Source organism: Bicyclus anynana, chromosome 2 (assembly GCF_947172395.1).
Source record: "Bicyclus anynana chromosome 2, ilBicAnyn1.1, whole genome shotgun sequence".
Taxonomy (NCBI): Eukaryota; Metazoa; Arthropoda; class Insecta; order Lepidoptera; family Nymphalidae; genus Bicyclus; species Bicyclus anynana.
The window spans coordinates 5,994,188-6,014,636 of NC_069084.1; the positions used below are offsets into that span (position 1 = coordinate 5,994,188).

At 37.4% G+C, this 20,449-nt stretch overlaps 2 protein-coding genes across 3 annotated transcripts; one reads left to right on the plus strand and one right to left on the minus strand.

The window, feature by feature from the left end:
- Positions 1 to 1,561: 1,561 nt before the first annotated feature.
- Positions 1,562 to 13,879, plus strand: LOC112045368 (nuclear pore glycoprotein p62). 2 transcript variants are annotated; one of them, XM_024081522.2, is made up of 13 exons: positions 1,562 to 1,764; positions 1,996 to 2,052; positions 2,292 to 2,387; positions 3,238 to 3,362; positions 4,114 to 4,186; positions 5,137 to 5,231; positions 6,849 to 6,993; positions 7,479 to 8,630; positions 9,423 to 9,504; positions 9,851 to 10,025; positions 10,519 to 10,694; positions 11,654 to 11,765; positions 12,376 to 13,879. In XM_024081522.2, the coding sequence occupies exons 1-13, from the start codon at positions 1,698 to 1,700 to the stop codon at positions 12,532 to 12,534; spliced, it is 2,514 nt and encodes an 837-aa protein (XP_023937290.2). In that variant the 5' UTR covers positions 1,562 to 1,697; the 3' UTR covers positions 12,535 to 13,879. The 2 variants fall into 2 exon arrangements, with proteins under 2 accessions (XP_023937290.2, XP_023937291.2); XM_024081523.2 differs by having other exon boundaries at positions 9,854 to 10,025.
- Positions 13,783 to 19,404, minus strand: LOC112045367 (checkpoint protein HUS1). Its single transcript, XM_052889338.1, has 6 exons — positions 19,218 to 19,404; positions 18,598 to 18,804; positions 17,351 to 17,451; positions 16,426 to 16,536; positions 15,527 to 15,704; positions 13,783 to 14,970 (listed from the first exon to the last, which is right to left on the minus strand). The coding sequence occupies exons 1-6, from the start codon at positions 19,267 to 19,269 to the stop codon at positions 14,741 to 14,743; spliced, it is 879 nt and encodes a 292-aa protein (XP_052745298.1). The 5' UTR covers positions 19,270 to 19,404; the 3' UTR covers positions 13,783 to 14,740.
- Positions 19,405 to 20,449: the final 1,045 nt, after the last annotated feature.

The window sequence follows — 20,449 nt, forward strand, 5'->3', positions numbered from 1 at the left end:
AGCGTGATGCCCGGTCAACAAAAACTACGGACAGACAGACAAGAAATCGAAATAAATATTTTGTATCGATTGTATAATGCCCTCTAATAAATTTTTTTAAAATATCTTCTATGTACAGAATTTGAAAAAAGTATAGATTAGCTATTGTGCCAAATTCGTGCTATTTTTGTTTGTTGGCCGGCACTTTCATAAAGGCCCAAAATGAATGATTTCCTTTTAGGTCAATCTAATAAGTAGTTATTGCTTGAAACAGTAATAAAACTTGCATACCATTATACGATAAAAAGCAGACAATGTGACTATTTAAACACAAAAAAAGAATTATCCAATTTGTACCTGAACTTTCAAGTAGTTCCTATGATTAGCTTGGCGCGTTCAACCAAATAAACAAACAAACTGGTTAGTTTAGTATATAAAATATGTGCATCAATGTCGATATTACACAGTTTTAGTGGAAAACTCGTTTCTCCAAATAACGCCTGCGAATCAATTTGAGCAATCCGGTTTTTTCAAGATAACTTTTTTTCTATCTGTCCGATCTTAATGAAACAAAGCCTATATGTTGCCCTGAACTTTGCTTAATCTATTTGTGAAAACCGCATCAGAATCCGTTCAGTAGAACCAGAGAATAGCGCGAACATACAGACAGAAGGACAGACAGACAGACAGACAGACAAGAAAATTAAAAAAAATATTTTTGTATTCTATTGCTCATTTCTAATCGCCCTAACTTGATTTTAGTTAAATTTGGTCAAAGTACAGACACTCGATTTCTACTCTTTTATTATAGTATAGATAGATAGATAGATAGATAGATAGAAGATAGATGTCAGAATTTAACTCAAGTTTATCCTAGCCTACAATAATAGTACAATATCAGTGTTAAATTGTTAGTGACTAGCAGATGCCCGCTACTTCGTCCTCGTGAAAATCGATATACGCTTTTGACCCCTTCGCCCTATTTATATTTTCGTATGTTTTATATATGCAAAAAAAAATCACAACCCCCTGGCCGAAGGCTGGTATACAATAAAGTGCGCGTTTTTTGTGCTTGGATAAAATGCCCAGCTGTAGCCACGGTCGAAGATCCTACCACAAACCGCCGGCCGAATGCCGTTGGACAATAAAGTGCTCGTTTTTCGTGCTTGGGTGAAATGCCCAGTCGTAGCCCCAGTCTATTCGAAACCCCAGCCGAAGGCCGGTGTGCAATTATTTTTTGTTTGGGTATAATGCCCAGCCACAGTCACAGTGACTATTTAAACACAAAAAGAAGTATTCAATTTGAACCTGAACTTTCAAGTAGTTCCTGAGATTAGCTTGGTGCATTCAACCAAATAAACAAACAAAATAGTCAGTTGAGTATAGAATATGTGCCTCAATATCGATATTACATAGTTATAGTAGAAAAATCGTTGTAAGTATGTCGCAGTATTTACGGGACACCCTGTATACTTTAGTTCCTCTGAGACTCCACAACAATGTTTTTAAAATGAGAAATTGAACGTACCCATTAAAAATTAGTAGTATGGTAACATTGATACCTTACCAGCATAAAAATTCAAAATGGCGGTTTTTTATTTATTTGTTGTGACATTTACTTGCCGCGAACAGGTACGTCGAATATTTTGCTGCTATTAAGTTTATCTAATTTACCTGTGAAAATTCTTTATTTTCGAGTCTCTCTATAAAAAAAAAAGATGAGTGTTGGACTTGGACAACCTACAACGACCGCTGGAAGTACGTTCGGAAAAACTACTACATCGGGTATGTAATTTTTTAATTTCCTAACGTTATTTTCGTTATATGTAAAAAAGTGAAACACTTAAAATTAAGTACTAATTGAAATCTCTGTTAGATTTTATCAGCATAATTCTTTTTAAACTTACAACCTTTTAACACGCACAATTGTTTTTTGATAAGGTTAGAATAATCTTTCCAGCTTTTTGCATAAGATCATGTAATTGGAAGAGTCTCCAACTTTAATTTATCTTTTAGGGTCACTATTTGGTGGTGGAGATGCAACAAAAACTTTTCAAACTGGAGCTACCACAGGTAATATTTTGTAAATACAATAATTTTCATACATGCCTATCTACAGAGCCTTATTGAAATCGTAGAAGGTATATTTTTAAATGCAATACAGTTTTTTTATCTTAGAACCAAATAACTGTCAAAAATTTGCATCATTACAAATTCAAAATGTAGAAATTAATTTTTAATTACAAATGTACAAATTATATCTTTTATAACATTGGAGTGAAACTGTTATTAGATATTTTTCTTTTTAACAGATAGCAAACCAAATCTGTTCAGTGGCAGTGGATCATCTGCGTTTGGTGGTTTTAATTTTGGAGCTAATGCGAAAACCACAGCATCGGCTGGCATATGTAAGTTATCTAAAAATTTGTGTTTTTGTATGTTGTGAATAAATTCAAAAACTATTAGGCCCATTTGATAAATTCATTCACTAATGCAAAGCTACATCATCACCATATTCCGACAGGAATAGGAACTGTGCGGGTATCAACACAGTGACCCTAAAATGTGCGCCATGTGTCAACGTGCATAGAAAATATTGCTGTCTTTAGTCACATCTCAACAAAACAGAGAGATATTTTAGATATACATCTTAGATATACATCCCCAAAACACTATTCACAAAATTGATCAAAGATAACACAATAGTGCAGGCACAAACTTCACTTTGAGGAAACCTGGCCTTGCTTCACTCAACTTCCAATTGTAGAGCCCACAACTCAAAACCAAACAACTTTGGTTTTGAGTTGTGGGCTCTACAAGTTAGCCCTTGACTACAATCTCACCTGATGGTAAGTGGCGATGCAATCTAAGATAGAAGAGGGCTAACTTGTTAGAAGTAGGATAAAATCCACACTTTCGGTTTCTACACAACATCATACTGGAAGCTAAATCGCTTGGCGGTCTTTGTCCTAAATGTGTTAAATTCTTGGATTGTTTTGAAACAGTCCATGAATTTACATGAAGCTCATCACTATATGACTTGGCTCACTTCAGGAATAAAAGGAGTAGTGTATTTGAGGCATCATGATCAAATCTGTATAAGATTTAATAAAATTTTATAAGTACCAAATTAATTTTTTCTTAAATCCTACACATATCTGGTTTTCTAAGGACATTGATTTTATGTTTTCTCTGTATATTTAAATACTCGATATTAAAGTGTAGATTTATTAACACTTCTTTGCATCTAATTTACAGTTTCTTCAACACCAGCCACAACAAGCACTAGCTCGGCATTTGGGTCAAGCAAACCGTTTGGTGCATTTAATGCTCCGCCGGTGCAAACTGTTGGCAGCCCCTTGTTTGGTCAAGCTACAAAATCGGTAAGAACACACAAAGCTTCTAAATGTCAATTTCTTAAATATTTCCTAGTAAAAACAATGGGCACCAAAGTATGGAAATTATACCCAGGTTGTAAAGATAGAAAATAGAGTGGAAGGGTTTTGGTTTACAATAATAAGGGTCACATTGTTGTGGGTATATTCATAGGTATTTTACAGTTTGGGGATATCATGAAATTAAATGTGGTATTTAGTATGATAATTAAAATCCAAGTTGGTTATTGAACACAATTTATTACAAATTATTATTATATATTGTGTTGTCTGAACTAGCATACGCCCGCGATTTTGTCCGCCCTTATAGGCCTTACAGACTACTTTAGATTACTAGATTTACCGCCCAAAAATCATTCTTACTCAACTAAAATACTAAAGTAGTCTGTAACGCCTATAAGGGAGGACAAAATCGCGGGCGTCTGTCTAAGTCTGAATAAGTCTGAACTAGGCCTAAGACCTGCTTAATTCGGCGCTCTTGCGAAATCCATAATGGATGTCTGCTAACTGTAAACTGCCTGCCAAATTTCATTGTTGTATGTCAAGTGGTTAAAAAAAAGTTCTAGGGCTACAGAATTTGTCAAGTTTCAGGGGAAAAACTATAGTATTAACATCCTGTAGTCACAAGTTCAGGAATCAGCTCGGAGTTTTTCTCTCTACCACGCGATAGATGCTACCCGCACGGTGAATCCATGGAATGCTAAGATATTTGTTTCATTTTATGGAATTGAAATTTCAGGCTACAGAACAGCCAACAGCATTTGGTGCAAGTCCACAAGCAGCTACCGCGTTTAGTTCTCCTGCTACACAAGGTAATAATTTTTACAGAAATCTTATTATTATTTTTGAAACAAGGAAGGAAAACCCCATGAGACAATAAAAGTAATTTTTCATGTTGGGTTAACCTTTGTAATTGTAACAACCCAAAAACTTTTTTTGATTAATTTTTGTTTTTATTTATTTTTTAATCTATGGCAAGCTAACTTTACTGAGATCTCACTTGATGTAAAGTGACGATGCTGTATAAGATGGAATCAAGCTTATTTGGAAGAGGTATAAGTTTATTCTACCCCCCATACCTCTAATGGTTTCTATGAGGCATCATACCGGAATGCTAAATCGCTTTATAGTATCTTTTTGCCTGACCTGTTCCAATTCAGAAAATATGATATAAAATGACCCATCTGGGAATTGAACCTTGACTTTTCTGTTCATCACTAGGTTCCTTGCAAATTGATTTAGATGTTTCTGAATACTTTTTTGGTATGTTTTCATTGGCATCTCTAGAACTGCAGCTAGTTCTGCAGTAGTAATGGGTATCTATAGCTGCTCTAATAGGATCTTACCATATTTGGCTAGGCAGGGAGAACAACACAAATGGAGGAGGGGAGTGTTAATAGATTGTCAGGTAACCGTACCCAGTACCGACAAAGACGTACCGCCAAGCGATTTAGCGTTCCGGTACGATGTCGTGTAGAAACCGAAAGGAGTGTGGATTTTCATCCTCCTCCTAACAAGTTAGCCCGCTTCCATCTTAGATTACATCATCACTTACCATCAGGTGAGATTGTAGTCAAGGACTAACTTGTAAAGAATAAAAAAAAAAAAAACCCGCACGGTAAATCCATGGATTGCTAAGATATTCGTCTCTCTGTACAACTTCTGTCTTTAAAGTTTTAATTTTTAGTTCACTATCGATCATTTTTGATGTACCGAGGAGCATTGGTAATCATGCGAAACTTATTTTAATCCATTGTTTCAGCTCCAATATTTGGATCTCCATCAGGGTCAAGTTTCTCATTTGGCAAAGCTGCTGGTGGATTTACCACGCCAGCATCGGGTTTCTCTGCTCCTGCAGTAAGTAACATCAGAAAGAAATAAAGAAAAAAAAACATTGATCGAAAAAAAAAATCATTATAGGTTTGCTGTTTCGATAGCAACCATAGATTTAATAACAAACCAGACTAAGATTTAGCTGCTCTGGGTCCCCGCTGACAGATGAGTTTTAACTTTAACAAAAACAGACGTTTTAAAATTTTTGTCTGCCTATCTGTTTGTCCGGGCTACTAATAGTAATATTATGAAAAGGAAAGTTTTTGTTAGTTTGTTTAAATTTTATTAGCTCTGAAACTACTAGATCAATTTGAAAAATACTTTTACCATTACAATCCTAGATTATACTTGATGGGTATAGGAATCTGCTGGGCAAATGATTAAATTTTTTTTTTTCATTTTTGTTTGCCTGACCCGAGATTCGAACCCTGGACCTCATTGAACCAGCTAACTACAGAACCAATGGGATAGGTTTTAAGTAAAACTAACCCAGCAGCAGTAGCAGTCTAAACAACCAGATTCCTAGCAGCTTACCATTTAAAAATCCATACATACTTGTACATCTTCTTTCCTGGGCCTTTTCCGCACTTGGCCACTAGGGTTGGCCGTTGTACGTAGTAGGCCCTATTGGTGCTGGTCCCCGCTGGAGTCAATCCAGCCAACCGAGCTCGCTCCAGAAGCTTAGCAGGCCACCCAGGTCGCCGAACGCCTCTTGGAGTGTTGCTGGAGATCCAATGTGTGCTGCATGTTGTTTGGATACACCTGTTCATCTAAACATAACATGTATCGGGGTTTCCTTTTCCTCTATGCATGCTCTGCACAGATGACTGTCAGTTATACCTAGAACCGAAAGGTGTTCATTTAGTGAATAAACTCCTAGAGATCCCCAAGACTGTGATGGACCTGCCAATGCATAGTTTTAAGCAATGAGTTATAAAAAACATTTACTTAGTTGAGGTTACTACAACATTGATGAGTTCCTTAAAGATAAAAGGGCTTGGAGGCCATTGGATCAGTTTTCACCTTCACACAAAAGGTGAAACTATAAGAAATTGTAATGTTAATGATTTTAAACTTATTTCGTGGTTATTTTATCACGTGAGTTTTAGCTGTGTTTCATAATCAATTAATTATTTCATGGTTGTTCATTATAAATATTATTTATTTAAATGGGTACATACCAAGATAAAACGACGAGATTTTTAATGTCGATATTTCGACCCAGTTGCATGGATCGTGGTCACAACGGGACTGAATATGAAATATCGACATTAAAAATCTCGTCGTTTTATAGTGGTATGTACCCGTTTAAATAAATAATATTTACTTGTAATGTTATCATCAATTTTAAATTATAATACTGTAAGATTTTTTAAAAAGAGCAACTGTTGAGTTTCTTGTAGGTTTCTTCTCAGCAGAACCTGCCTTCCAAACCGGTGATAGAATCTTTACAAATAGTCAACTGACGTGTCAAAAGTGCTTGTAAACTGAGCCTACTTGAAATAAATGATTTTTGATTTGATTTGAACAGTGCCCTGTCATTAGTTCGGTTACTGTTTTAAGTTTGCTACGTTTAAGTTTAAGTAGTTTTATCATTAGACGTGGGTTGAAGCTTGGTAAACACAGTCAAATTTTTCGCAGGCATCAACAGCATCGGTCCCACAAACAACACAAGCCTTTGGCCTAGGCTCAACAACACAAGCCACGGCCACACCAGGCTTTGGCCAGAGTTTTGGCTCTAAGCCATTTAACTTTGGCTCTACTGCTACTCCTGCAGTTACCACAGGTATGTATTCATCATTATTATCAATCCTATTTTATTATTATCAGTCCTATTTTTATTAACAAACCTTAATAGCTCAATGGTAAGAGTGGTTGGACTCATCACCGAGGGGTGGTGGTTTAATCCCTGCTCTGTTGGTCTATTGTAATACCCACATCTGGCACAGACTTACCCAAATAGTTGGAGGGGAATGGGAATATTGGTCATATTGTAAAAATTAGTGCAAATATTCTTTTTTATAAAAAAAATATAGTATAAAGTGTTCAAATATAGTATGAAGTTAAATGAATGTCTATTTCCAATGTTCAAAATTTAAAATGCAGCACTGTTCGAAAAAAGGCGTTGTGTTTTAAAAACGCTGTTGTGTGAACATATACTTGGGAATGCAATTGTTGTACATATTTGAACGCTTTTTTAACGTCTGTTCAAAAAACTCACGTGCGAACGAGGGCTAAGATGATAACACTCATATAAAAAATTTGTTTCAGCACCACCAGCATTTGGGACATCAACTGCTTCTCCAGGATTTGGGTTTGGTCAAACACAACCGACTCAACAACAACCACAACCGTTGAATTTAGGGACACCAACAACTCAACAATCCGCACCACAAGCTGGCTTAAACTTATCCGGGCAAACTGCCTCTGCTTTCGGAAGTCAGACTACAACAAGTTTTGGCAGCACTCAGCCTGTTAGCTTTGGATCTACAGCTCCATCTAGTTTCGGGACACCAACTCAACCACCTGCTTTTGGGTCAACTCAAGCTCAACCGCCTGCTTTTGGATCAACTACGTCTCAGCCGCCTGCTTTTGGAGCAACTCAAGCTCCACCACCTGCCTTTGGATCACCTCAAGCTCAACCACCTGCCTTTGGATCAAATCAAGGTCAACCACCTGCTTTTGGATCAAGTCAAGCTCCACTACCTGCTTTTGGATCAACTCAAGCCCCAACACCTGCTTTTGGATCGACCCAAGCTCAACCACCTGCTTTTGGATCAAATCAAGCTTTTGGTGCTACTCAAAGTGCGCAAGCACCAGGAACAACTCAAACCACACAAGCTTCTTTCAGTACAGCTCAAACAACGCAACTGTCATTTGGTGCGACTCCAACAAGTAAACCGTTTGGGACAACTGCAGGAGCTTTCGGATCAACTGCCCAAAGTCCTGCAACAACATCATCAACGCAAGCTTTTGGAGCGACTTCCTCAACTGCAGCTTTTGGTGCTACTTCATCAACTCCGGCTTTCGGAGCTGCATCAACTGCAAACCTTGGAACGACTTCAACAGCCCAAGCGTTTGCACCACAGACCAGTACAAGTTTTGGCGCAAAACCACAGACAAGCCAACCATTGAGTTTTGGAACAACTCCGTCTTCTTTTGCAACGACAACTCAACCTGCATCAACTTTAGCGTTTGGCGCAACAAAATCTCAACCAGTATCATTTGGATCTACGGCTCAAACAACTCAAGCTACATCACTGAGCTTTGGTACAGCTCAAACTAGTCAAGCGACTAGTTCGACGACTGCTGCCGGGTTCGGATTTGGAACATCAACTGCCAGCACTACGTCGAGTGGACTCGGTTTTGGAACTGGTCTGGCTTTCTCTAAGGCAACAACGACTGGCACTACTTCTAGTACTAGTGAGTATTAAAAAAGTTTTCTAATTTTTAATGTTCTAAATACATATTTCTAAAGGAAAATCTTACCCTTATAAGACCACTTTGGCTATTTATCTCTGAAATGCATGGAGATTGGAGGTATAAAAGTTGAAAGTAAAACTAAATACTGCGATCATGGCCATGGCCGTTTATTTATTATTACAACAATAAATTAATAACCTTAACAGCGGTTTCACCCGCTCAGTTTCTTTTCCCGATCGAATACGGGGATAAAATATAGCCTATAGCACCCGGGGAAAGTGTAGCTTCCCAACCTATACCAATACCTATTTCTTTAAACTTTTGACAAAGGGAATCGCGTGATTTTAATTAACGTATTTCTCGAATTGGTCTTAAAAATTAAGGAAGTCTCATCAGCAAATAGTACAATCTCACATATACCGCTGACATGGTGTGGTAAATCGTTTATATACACTAAGAATCGAAACGGACCCAGAATTTAACCCTGTGGGACGCCCATTATGGTAGTAGAACCGTGCGACTTAATATCATTCATGCATACCTTTTGTGTTCTATCAGTGAGATCAGTGAGAGCAATGAGATCAAGTGCAACACTTTTGATGCCATAGTGGCTTAACTTAAGTAAAAGAGTGTTATGGTCAACACAATCGAACGCCTTGGACAGATCACAGAACACACCAATAGCATTCTTAGAACTTTCTCATGCTTCATAGATATGTTTTAAAAATTTAGCACCTGCATCAGTTGTATTGCGACCTTTTGAAAACTAAAACATACACTTTTTGTTTCCAGCCTCTGCCACAGCAACCTCCGGTATAACAGCACTAGGCAAATCTACTGCGACCACTATGCCCACACTTAGTACTGTCACTACGTACGTATTATACAGCTCGTGCGAATTAACTTGACACCTGGCTTGAATGATGTTTGTACTTTTTTTGTGTTTGGTAGCCAGGTGTCAAGTCAATGCGCACGAGTTCAATATATTTATATTTTGTAAATGCCTGCTACTTTCCGCGTGAAATTTAATTTTTCACAAAAAAACCCTGATGAAAATTAAAATATGTTGCTCAATAACCTTCATCTTCCAGTAAAAGTCCCATTAAATTCGTTTGAAAATTCAACAACAGCTTGTTTGTGGTTTGTTATGGTGTAAAAAAGCATTTGTTTTAAAATCACAGAATTTTTTCTTCAGCTTATATTTTGAATTGTTGTTTCAGTAGTTCAGCCGCTACGGCAGCGCCCCCTGCAGCGATATCGTCGATAACATTCGCTCAGTTGGAGGAGAGCATCAACAAGTGGACCCTCGAGCTGGAGGAGCAAGAGAGGACCTTCATCAACCAAGCCACGCAGATCAATGCGTGGGACCGACTCTTGGTCTCCAACGGAGAGAAGGTAAGTCCTGAATGTAACGTAGTTCATTTGTATCGTATTGTATCGTTATCAACCCATATCCGGCTCACTGCTGAGCTCTAGTCTCCTCTCAGAATGAGAGGGGTTAGGGCAATAATCCACCACGCTGGCCCAATGCGGATTGGACTTCACACGCACAAAAAATTAAGAAAATTCTCTTGTATTCCAAATTCGGACCGGATTCGAACCGACACTCTCCGGAATGAGAGGCAGCTGTCATATCCACTGGGCTATCACGGCTATAGTTCTTCATTCATAATATTATAAATAATCTTGTATGAAGATTTGTGTACAGTATGGCACAGTTGGCTAATTCAAAGGAAATATATAAATTAAATAAAACCTGTCCCAGCACTTTAATGACTGGATGTATGTGTGAGGGTTGCACAACTAAAATATATGACTACTATTTTGAGTGTTGTCAAACCTTTGTTCCCTTGTGTAAACATTAAAATTAACCAAACACCTGTTACAGATTCTAGAACTGAACGAAGCTGTGGAAACCGTGAAGAATGAACAAACTGGTCTGGAACACGAGCTGGACTTCGTGTTGGCTCAACAGAAAGAGCTGGAATCGCTGCTGGCGCCGCTCGAGAAACAGCTGCAAGAATCATCTGGAGACAGAATGAGAGACCCTGAGAGGGAGCACATGTGAGTTTATTTTTCGAGTAAAATTTTTTTAGCCAACTTGCTCGACTTGAGCAAGTTGGTGAGTGTGTTACGAAACTTGTAACCGGGCGCTGCGTGCTGCCATCTATAGGCAATGCTGAAACAGTGTTTGTTACTTTAAACTACCAGTAGATGGCGTTCATAGAGAACTTTGAAACAATCCCTCTTGTGTGCAGTTATGTTATTTTATTTTTAACCAACTTGATTTTTTTTTCAAAGCAGTTTTATTTCATTAATATGGTCACAGCACACTCGATTTTTTTTTTTAGTATAACTGTTATTTGCTAGCTATACTAATAATATACTTGTTTCCTCTCTCCAGTAACTGGCTTGTTGGTCTAGCTCTAACGGTTAAGAAATTTTCAGTAAAAATTCTCAGTGTGGAGTGGGGAAGTTGATGTTGAAAGTCCTATGCATCGAAGAGCACGTCAAGCCGTCGGTCCCAGTTATCATTAACATCTGTTAATAATTGTATAATTGTTTAAATTTGTCATCCTAACTCTAGCAACCTGCATTGGATTTGAAGCTTTGTATTCCCTCTTTGTATTTATATAGGAAGGAGATGTTGATAATTGATGATGACTGTTAGCAACCGAGTTATTGGGGCTTCAATCATGTTGCTGTCTATCTTTTTTTTTATGACTACTCAGCTACTCAATTCTCACCACGAAACTAAGTGTACATATTTCTTATAATAAGTCAGGGAAAATATTTAAAAAAAGAAACAATTTTTTTAAGCATTCTTGGACGGTTTATGGTTCAGGACCTTGAAAAGCCTTCCAAAGCCGGTCTCCATAATTGGCTTCTATACTTTTACTTAACTATTGCAGAACCATACTTTCAGCCTTCCTAAATAGAGGTGTCTGGTTGTCCTTTTAATTTTAGTCAATACTAAATAAGTATAAAAGAAATTAAATAAAACTTTATTACCTTTATTTCAGGTATTCATTAGCGGAGACTTTAGACACACAACTTCGTCAGATGTCAGAAGACCTAAAGGAAGTCATTGAACACCTCAATGAAACTAATAGAAGCCAAGACAGCAATGATCCAGTGAGTATAAATGTGTTATTTTATTTTATTTATGTTATTATTTACAGTTAGCCCTTGACTACAATCTCACCTGATGGTAAGTGATGATGCAATCTAAGATGGAAGCGGGCTAACTAGTTAGAAGGAGGATGAAATTCCACATTCCCTTTCGGTTCTACACGTCATCGTACCGAAACGCTAAATCGCTTGGCGGTACGTCTGCCGGTAGAGTGGTAACTAGCCACGGCCGAAGCCAGCCACCAGCCAAACCAGGACCAATTCAGAAAACCTCGATCGGCCCAGCCGGGTATCGAACCTAGGACCTCCGTTTTTAAAAATTCACATACCACTGCGCCACAGAGGCCGTCAAGTAGAATAGTAGATATACATACATATTATAAAACACAAGCGGACGCCCGCGAGGAGTTTTTCACAAATCCCGCGGGAACCATGGATTTTTCCAGGATGAAAAGTGTTAATCCAAAGTAAAATCTATTTCTATTCGAAATTTCAGCCAAATCGCTTCAGTAGCCGCAGCGTAAAAGAGGAACAAACATTTACACTCTTGCACACTTACACACAAACTTTCGCCTTTATAATATTAGTGTGATAATAGGGTTTTTTTTTTCAGATCGTACAAATCGGGCGCATACTAAACGCTCACATGTCATCGATGCAGTGGATAGACAATTCTATCGCGCAAATCTCCACTAAACTGGATACTCTCAAAGCCACGCACGACACTCTGCGACGAGATAACGAGAGATCATTCCAACTCACTTATAATTAATTATTTTTTTATACAAATTGATAATAGCTATAAACAATGAAAGACTTGTGATCTTGTCAGTGATTATTACATGTGTTTTGTAGCAAAAGTTATTTGAACAATATTCCTTTAATTAAATTATAACGCATAGCTATTACGTTTAATTTCCCTGCTAATAGCATCATTTGACTAATTAGATATAGACTTGTATCACACCTAAATTCCTCAACAAACTTTAGGGGGCGACGAGGGTAAACACACACATTGAATATATTTAACACCATTAAGTATATTATGTGTCCTTACACTACACACAGTTACTATAAATCGAAATCATTACTCAGATTAATATATTTTGTTCAGATTTTTACTACAATTAGTTGTTATTACTAAGGAGATGGTCCATTTCAGATCCACTCTTGTATCCTATACATTAAAATTTCAAAATACAAGGATTTTATTAAAATCTTAAGAAGTGAATAAATCTAACTAAATAAAAAAAAAAGAATAAAAGAAAAAGAAATAAATAAAATTAAAACCCAAGTTTTTGAGTTATATCAAGATGCCGCACATAAAGCAACTATGAAATGACAATTGGTAGTAAACGTTAAATCGACTACTGCATTGAAAACGTCATCGCCATTATTACCCATAGCTAGTGGTACATTTCTTGGGAGAGAATGAATGTTAATGTCGAAAGAATTTAAGTAGATTTGTATAATCAAAAAAAGTTAAAAAAAATATATATTTTCTTTTATTTCCGCCAGGGTACAATGACTGATCCTGGGCTACATACAATTTTGGACCATCTCCTTTGATTTATACAAGTTTAGAAATTTAACGTAAACCTAATTTTTTTGTAAAGTAGAAGTTGTTGACCGTTTTTTCCACCATAACTGCACAAACCGGAATTTTTTAGAACTCTTTACACAACACAAACGCTTACAACAATGAATATCCATTTTATATAAACAGTGTTTATATAGACGCGTTAAGTCGTTTGATCTTGTACTTTGATAAATGGGTAACATTTAACGATTCAGGTCCATATCTAATAAGTCTATAATAGTTAAAGTAAATCTATTCCAGGAAGTCTGTTAGAATCTGGATATAGTTGTAAAGTGACTCCAACGCGTTTGTGTGTATAAATAATCACTGCAGTGCACACAAATACAGTTTTGCTAGTGTATACACAATAAGCTAGATAATTTTTTTGTGTACTTTATGACAATTTATTTACATGTACCTAATTAAATTTAAAATACTAAGCATTGTTGATCAACTTGTAATTTGAAGTATTAATTTACTATAAAGAATAAATATTGTAATAACAAAATTTACAAATTAAATGATTGTTATAAACATTGGTACGTTTTTCATTTAATTTTTACTTTGAAATTTAATTCATTGGAAATAGCGCTTCATTTGTCGTCCCATCCCAACAAAAGAGCAATATTTTTGATTTTGCTACTGGTCGACAGTGCCTCTCTTGTGGCACGTATCTTAGGTTCCCAGTAGAGCATGTTATGTGCTCCACAACATCTCGTGAAGAAAAAAATATTATTGACCAATAGCGGCGGATCGAAAATATAGCTCTTTCGTCTCATTGCAACTAAAGAGAGTGATATTACCGATACAGTGACTGACTACGTCAACCAATAGTGTATTTTTCTCTTCATGAGATGTCGGGCTATAACATCTCTTAACATTCTCCTGCGTGTACACACAGTATCACTAACTTCTTGTCCACAATACTGCAAATAGTTCTGTTGTGTGATATATGGTCCACACTGAGGAACATTGAGCACTTCTTCGCATATGCCCTGGACCGGATTGGAACCCACACCCTTCGGAATTGGAGGCGAGAGGTCTTATCCACTGGGCCATTACGGCTCCCCTATTATTAGTATCATAATAGAATTTTAATCGGTAGCCCAGAATTCTATGGTGGGCATATACGCCTAACGCCTATGTTTTTAATTAACTATGCCAGTAATAAAGCACTGCAATTTAACATTCCCCTGCGTGTACAGACACAGTATCACTAACTTCTTATGCACAATACTGCAAATGGTCCTGTTGTGTGATATGTGGTCCGCACTGAGGAACATTGAGAACTTCTTCGCATATGCTCTGGACCAGATTCAAACTCACACCCTCCGGAATCGGTGGCAAGAGGCCCAGAATTTTAGGGTCCCCCCCCCATATACGCCTAAAGTCTATGTTTTTAATAAACTATGCCAGTAATAAAGCACTGCAATTTAACATTCTCCTGCGTGTACAGACACAGTATTACTAACTTCTTATGCACAATACTGCAAATGGTTCTGTTATGTGATATGTTGTCCGCACTGAGGAACATTGAGAACTTCTTCGCATCCACTCTGCAATGGCACAACTTTGATATGTCTTCGATCGCTACACTTTCTGTTTCGGAATCTGAATGGTCTATTGGACCTGGAAATATACAAATTTGGTTTTTTTTTCACCATAATTAACAATGGCTCACTGTTGAGCACGAGTAGACTATCAAATTCTATTAATTTTTTTAACCAACTTCACAAAAAGGTGGTTTCTTAAGTCAACCGTATACATTTTATAAGTATACAAATTCAAAGGACAATTGTGGGACATATTTATTATTGAAAGCTCTGAAGTCTGGAAGATGGCTTATAAGGAACATACATATATTATTCTTTCCAAGTTAGACCTTGACTACAATCTCACTTGATAGTAAGTGATGATGCAGCCTAAGATGGAAGCGGGCTAACTTGTTAGGAGGAAGATGAAAATTCACACCCCTTTACGGTTTCTACACGACATCATACCAGACCGCTAAATCGCTTGACGGTACGTTTTTGTCGGTAGGGTGGTAATTAGCCACGGCCGAAGCCTTCCACCAGCCAGACCTGGACCTATTAAGAAAATTTCAATTGGCCCAGGACCTCAGTCTTGTAATTTAGTCACCCGCACCATCCTACAGCGCATGAACTATAGAATGGATACAAAGTACCTTCGAATGCTTCAACTCTTAAATCCTTAAACCGTGTCGACACTTTGGCCATGTCAGTCTTGATCTGTAATGTGAGTTTGCCTTCAGCCGATGCTCTGATCACCACCTCTTGAGCCATCGTCCTCATTCTGTCTATGGTGGTACGCAACTGCTTGAGTGTGGGCAGCTCTATGGATATCTGTAATGTTTATTGAATTATGTATATTATTATAAACAGTGGCTTGCCCAAGATTTTTAAATAGGGCAGGCACTAGACATATAAATGATACAAACTGGAAGTAAATAAGAAGGCTCAGTGTCACACAACAAGCGATTGGAACGAGCTATGCTCGATGTATCTCTGTGTAATCAAATTAGAAATTAGGAGATCCGCAGAAGAACCAAAGTCACCAAGTCTGATATGAGACTCATACTCAACAGTGAGCCGAATATGGGTTGTTAATGATAATTTCATCAGCAGCCCAGACACCAATAATGAAAATAAAAAAAGGGATGCTTCATCTCTGTAACCGACAGAATTAAGTCCAACCTTACTTCTTCGTTATCAACCCATATTTGGCTCACTGCTGAGCTCGAGTCTCCTCTAAGAATGAGAGGGGTCAGGCCTTAGTCCACCACGCTGGCCCCATGAGGATTGGCAGACTTCACACACGCAGAGAATCAAGAAAATTCTCTGAATGCAGGTTTCCTCACGATGTTTTCCTTCACCGTTTGAGACACGTTATAATTAATGTCTTAAAATGCACACAACTGAAACGTTGGAGGTGCATGCCCCGGATCGGATTCGAACCCACACCCTCCGAAATCGGAGACAGAGGTCATATCCACTGGGCTATCACTGCTCTAAACTTACTTCTACTGATCTCTAATATAATTACAACTTTAAAGTACCTACTTACATCAGGAGTTTGGACCTTCGGCTCATGAAAGTCACTCCACATCTTCCTAGGCACCACTACTACTGGAATGTCATGTGTCACCTGCCTTGATTGCTGTGATATTACTGATTGCTGAAATAATTAAAAAATAATAGTCTTTTTATAATAACCCTAAGTAAGTAAGTAGTTGACTTGACCAGCTAACACTGCCTATATTCCCAAATCTAGACTGAGAATTTTCAACTAACCTCTGGACTAAAGTTTACCTAACTTCATCATCATATTTTAAATTAAAGGAGAGGGGAAATGGAATTTAGACCCATCATACTTAGGGTGTGAGGGGGGGGGGACGCCAGAGATCGAGTAGAGTGGAAAAGTCTGGAGGCCTATGTCGATGGACAACCTGATTGCTCTGGTGTATAAATTAAGTAATGAAATGAATGAAATTTTATGCTTAGGGTGATCCAACCACTATCTGATGTTATTGATAATAACCAGAATAGACTGCTTAACATGCTATCCGAGGCAAAGGGATGTAGCACCACCAACTTCACAACTCCTGGCTCAGAATATAATTGAAAATTTTGTAGAAGAAAGAAATACTCAGTATCTCATATAGCCTCTCATATGGACTAAGTCAGCTTGTACTAGTTAGTTAGGTAAGTCAGCTTGTACATAAGCAAAACATATGTATGTAGTTATGTTAGTTAGTAAGTCAACATAAGCAAAAATGCACATATCTAAAATACATAAGTTAGTAAATCAGCTGGTACATAATGCAAAACATATATATTTACATAAGTTATATAAGTAAGTCAGCTTGTACATAAGCAAAACATATATACCTAAGTTAATTGAGTCAGCTTGATCTTTTGATAACAACAGAGGTGACATGCAACAACTTGTTACATATAACTATATTATCCTTATTTCTTTTTTGTCTTACCATTTCGATTTCCAAGGTCAAACATGGGCACTGCTTTTTGGTAAGTTTAATTTTCAATGACTTTGCTGACTTCAGTGTCACCAAGGATTTGGCAAGATTTGCTAAAAATTATAAATAGACTCCTAAATTAAACAAATTTGTGATACATTATTTATATTGAAACCCAAATAGAGTTTACTAAACATTACTCACTAATCTGGCACTATTAAAAACAAAGGGATGCCAGATTATGAAAATTTTCCAGTTACTAAAATGCACTTTATTATCACACTTGAAAACCCAAGTGATAAGAGCAGTACTTTTACAATGGAATTCATAGAAGTTGTAGGTGCACACCCAGGCGATCATTCACCCGCTGAGTGTCAAATTCTCAAACAAATAGAGGTTGAATTCAACACTCAGCGGCTGAATTGACAGCCTTTGTGGCGCAGTGGTATGCACGGTGGATTTACAAGGATCCCTCGCTGGGCCGATTGAGGTTTTCTTAATTAGTCCAGGTCTGGCTGGTGGGAGGCTTCGGCCGTGGCTAGTTACCACCCTATCGACAAAGACGTACCGCCAAGCGATTTAGTGTTCCGGTACGAAGTTGTGTAGAAATCGAAAGGAGTGTGGATATTCATTCTCCTCCTAACATGTTAGCCCGCTTCCATCTTAAACTCCATCATCACTTACCATCAAGTGTGATTGTAGTCAAGGGCTAACATGTAAAGAATAAAAAATGATCCTCTGGGTGTGTCCTTACAACATCTATGAATTCCACAGTTAGTGCTACAAATGTTGATGGATATTAATCACTTATGCTGTGCTGCTAACACGCTTACTATTCAAATATATAGGTGGCATTGATATGATTACTTCTAATAGGTATCTCAGTAATACTCATTTTTTTTTCCTGTTAAGTGCCAAAGGCTCCCTATGGGACCACTACAGCAGCACTGGGGGATTTCGAGTGAATTTTCAAGCATTGTCAGTTGTCATGTCATTGTCTGGATTGTTAAGGATGTTTTTAAGACATCTCTGCTTGCAGTTAGCCGTAAGGTTGGGAATGTGTGTCAGTGTGTCACAGGCTTCAACCACTAGTTGGTAGAGATGGGTGGCAGCTCTATCGAAATATTTTTGAGACAGCTGATTCATATAGTTAGCTATTGAAGGCAATTGTAAATCTTTATGGAGATCGTTATTGTGTACAAACCACGGTGCGCCTGTGATTTGTCGCTGAAACCGGTTTTGCAATCAGTTATACTCACCAGATATGACGCTAAGGTAAATGTCCTTATGCTCTTCATCAATGCCAATCATTTGATACTCCGAAAAGAATACCACTTGTGGTATCTCACACCATAGCACAGGTGGTGCAGGGCCGCTGTTGTCCTCACTAACTATAAAGTACAGCTTGTCATCAGACAAACGTAATACACACTCTTTTGATAACTTTGATATGGTGGTCACAATATCTGAAACAAACAAATTTAAATATTACACTAATATTTGTTGAGAGCCATGACAGCCCAGTGGATATGACCTCTGCCTCCGATTCCGGAGGGTGTGGGTTCGACTACAGTCCGGGGCATGCACCTCCAATTTTTCAGTTGTGTGCACTTTAAGAAATTAAATATCACATGTCTCAAACGGTGAAGGAAAACATCGTGAGGAAACCTGCATACTAGAGAATTTTCTTAATTCTCAGCGTGTGTGAAGTCTACCAATCCTCATTGGGCGAGCATGGTGGACTATTAGCCTGACACCTACTTCTGTTCAATGGCATACAGACTAACCAGTAAGTAAGTATTGTTGTATTTTAGCACAATCATTCACTTTAATGTGTTGTCTTTAACGAATCCAAAAATCTTGTTGTATAGCTACTTACTCGTGAACTCTCTCATAGGTCCGGCATCAATCATTATGCCACGGAATTTCATAACTTAAGGCACAGTTATTATTTAACGGATAGCTACACGAACTTGTAATTTATGGAAAGTAAAATTGTAAATAAATCTAAGCAAATCGAACTTTTCGCGGGTTGTCAGTTGTCACAGCGGGTTGTCCACAGAATATAACGTACTTGTCAAAGAGTGTATTTTAGTTTTTATAACCATAGACTCAGTTTTGTTCTAATTTTATTTTTTTGGCACAGACTCTTAACCATAGAGTACATTATTATCTAGAGATGATCTATGATTTATCCCAAGTAAAATATTTTTAAATCTTACATACTTATTCAAACGAATTAGATCAACTTACAACTAACTACTCTTGTTGTTTGCCCTTGTTAGGTTAAGTTGAGTTGTAAGCCTGTCATCATTATTAGCATGTGGACGTCTGACCTTTACAATGCAGGACTTTTTCAGCAGCAGCAGGATTTCGGAACAATAAAGACTTGAGCCACTTGCATCCAGTGGCTTCCTACAACGTCCTACATCCCGCGGGTTTACCTCATGACCAGCACCTAGTTCACCTGAGGTTCGGTAACTTCGCCTGCCCGGGTATATAGACTTTGCCCGGGTATATTATCTAAATACCTACATAAAGTGTGGCCTTCGGCCACGTACATTGATGTTTCTATGTTTCATATTAATAGGTTTGAAATACAATATGGATGAAGCCATTTTTTTTTTAATTGTATTTATATTAGGAGTATGCTAATAGTAAAGCAATTTTGTAAAAGTAACAGGGTATTTGCGATCATTACTTTCGCTAGAGAGATTTAAAGGGTCAGATTTGCGGCGCTGCCACGGATCCCTGAAAAACGCCCCATACAAAATGGTACGATTTAATGACGCCGTAGGTCCATAATGATCGTTAGATTTGTATGGGCGGTCAAACAAAATTAGTAATATCTTTGTTATTTGTGCATTTATGTTTATAGTTCATTTATTGAAAAATGTCACATTTAATGTAAGGAAGCTAAAACTGTATGAATTTCCATCTAATTACTATAAAAGATTTTTAATAGATTTTAAAATTTTATAATCTTATTTATTTTGCCAATATCCAGTCAATCTTTGTTTTTTTATGTATAAATTAGATAACATTATATCTTCTTAGAAAACAATATATTCAAACCTAGTCATCATCCCTATTAATGAAAGGTAACTACAT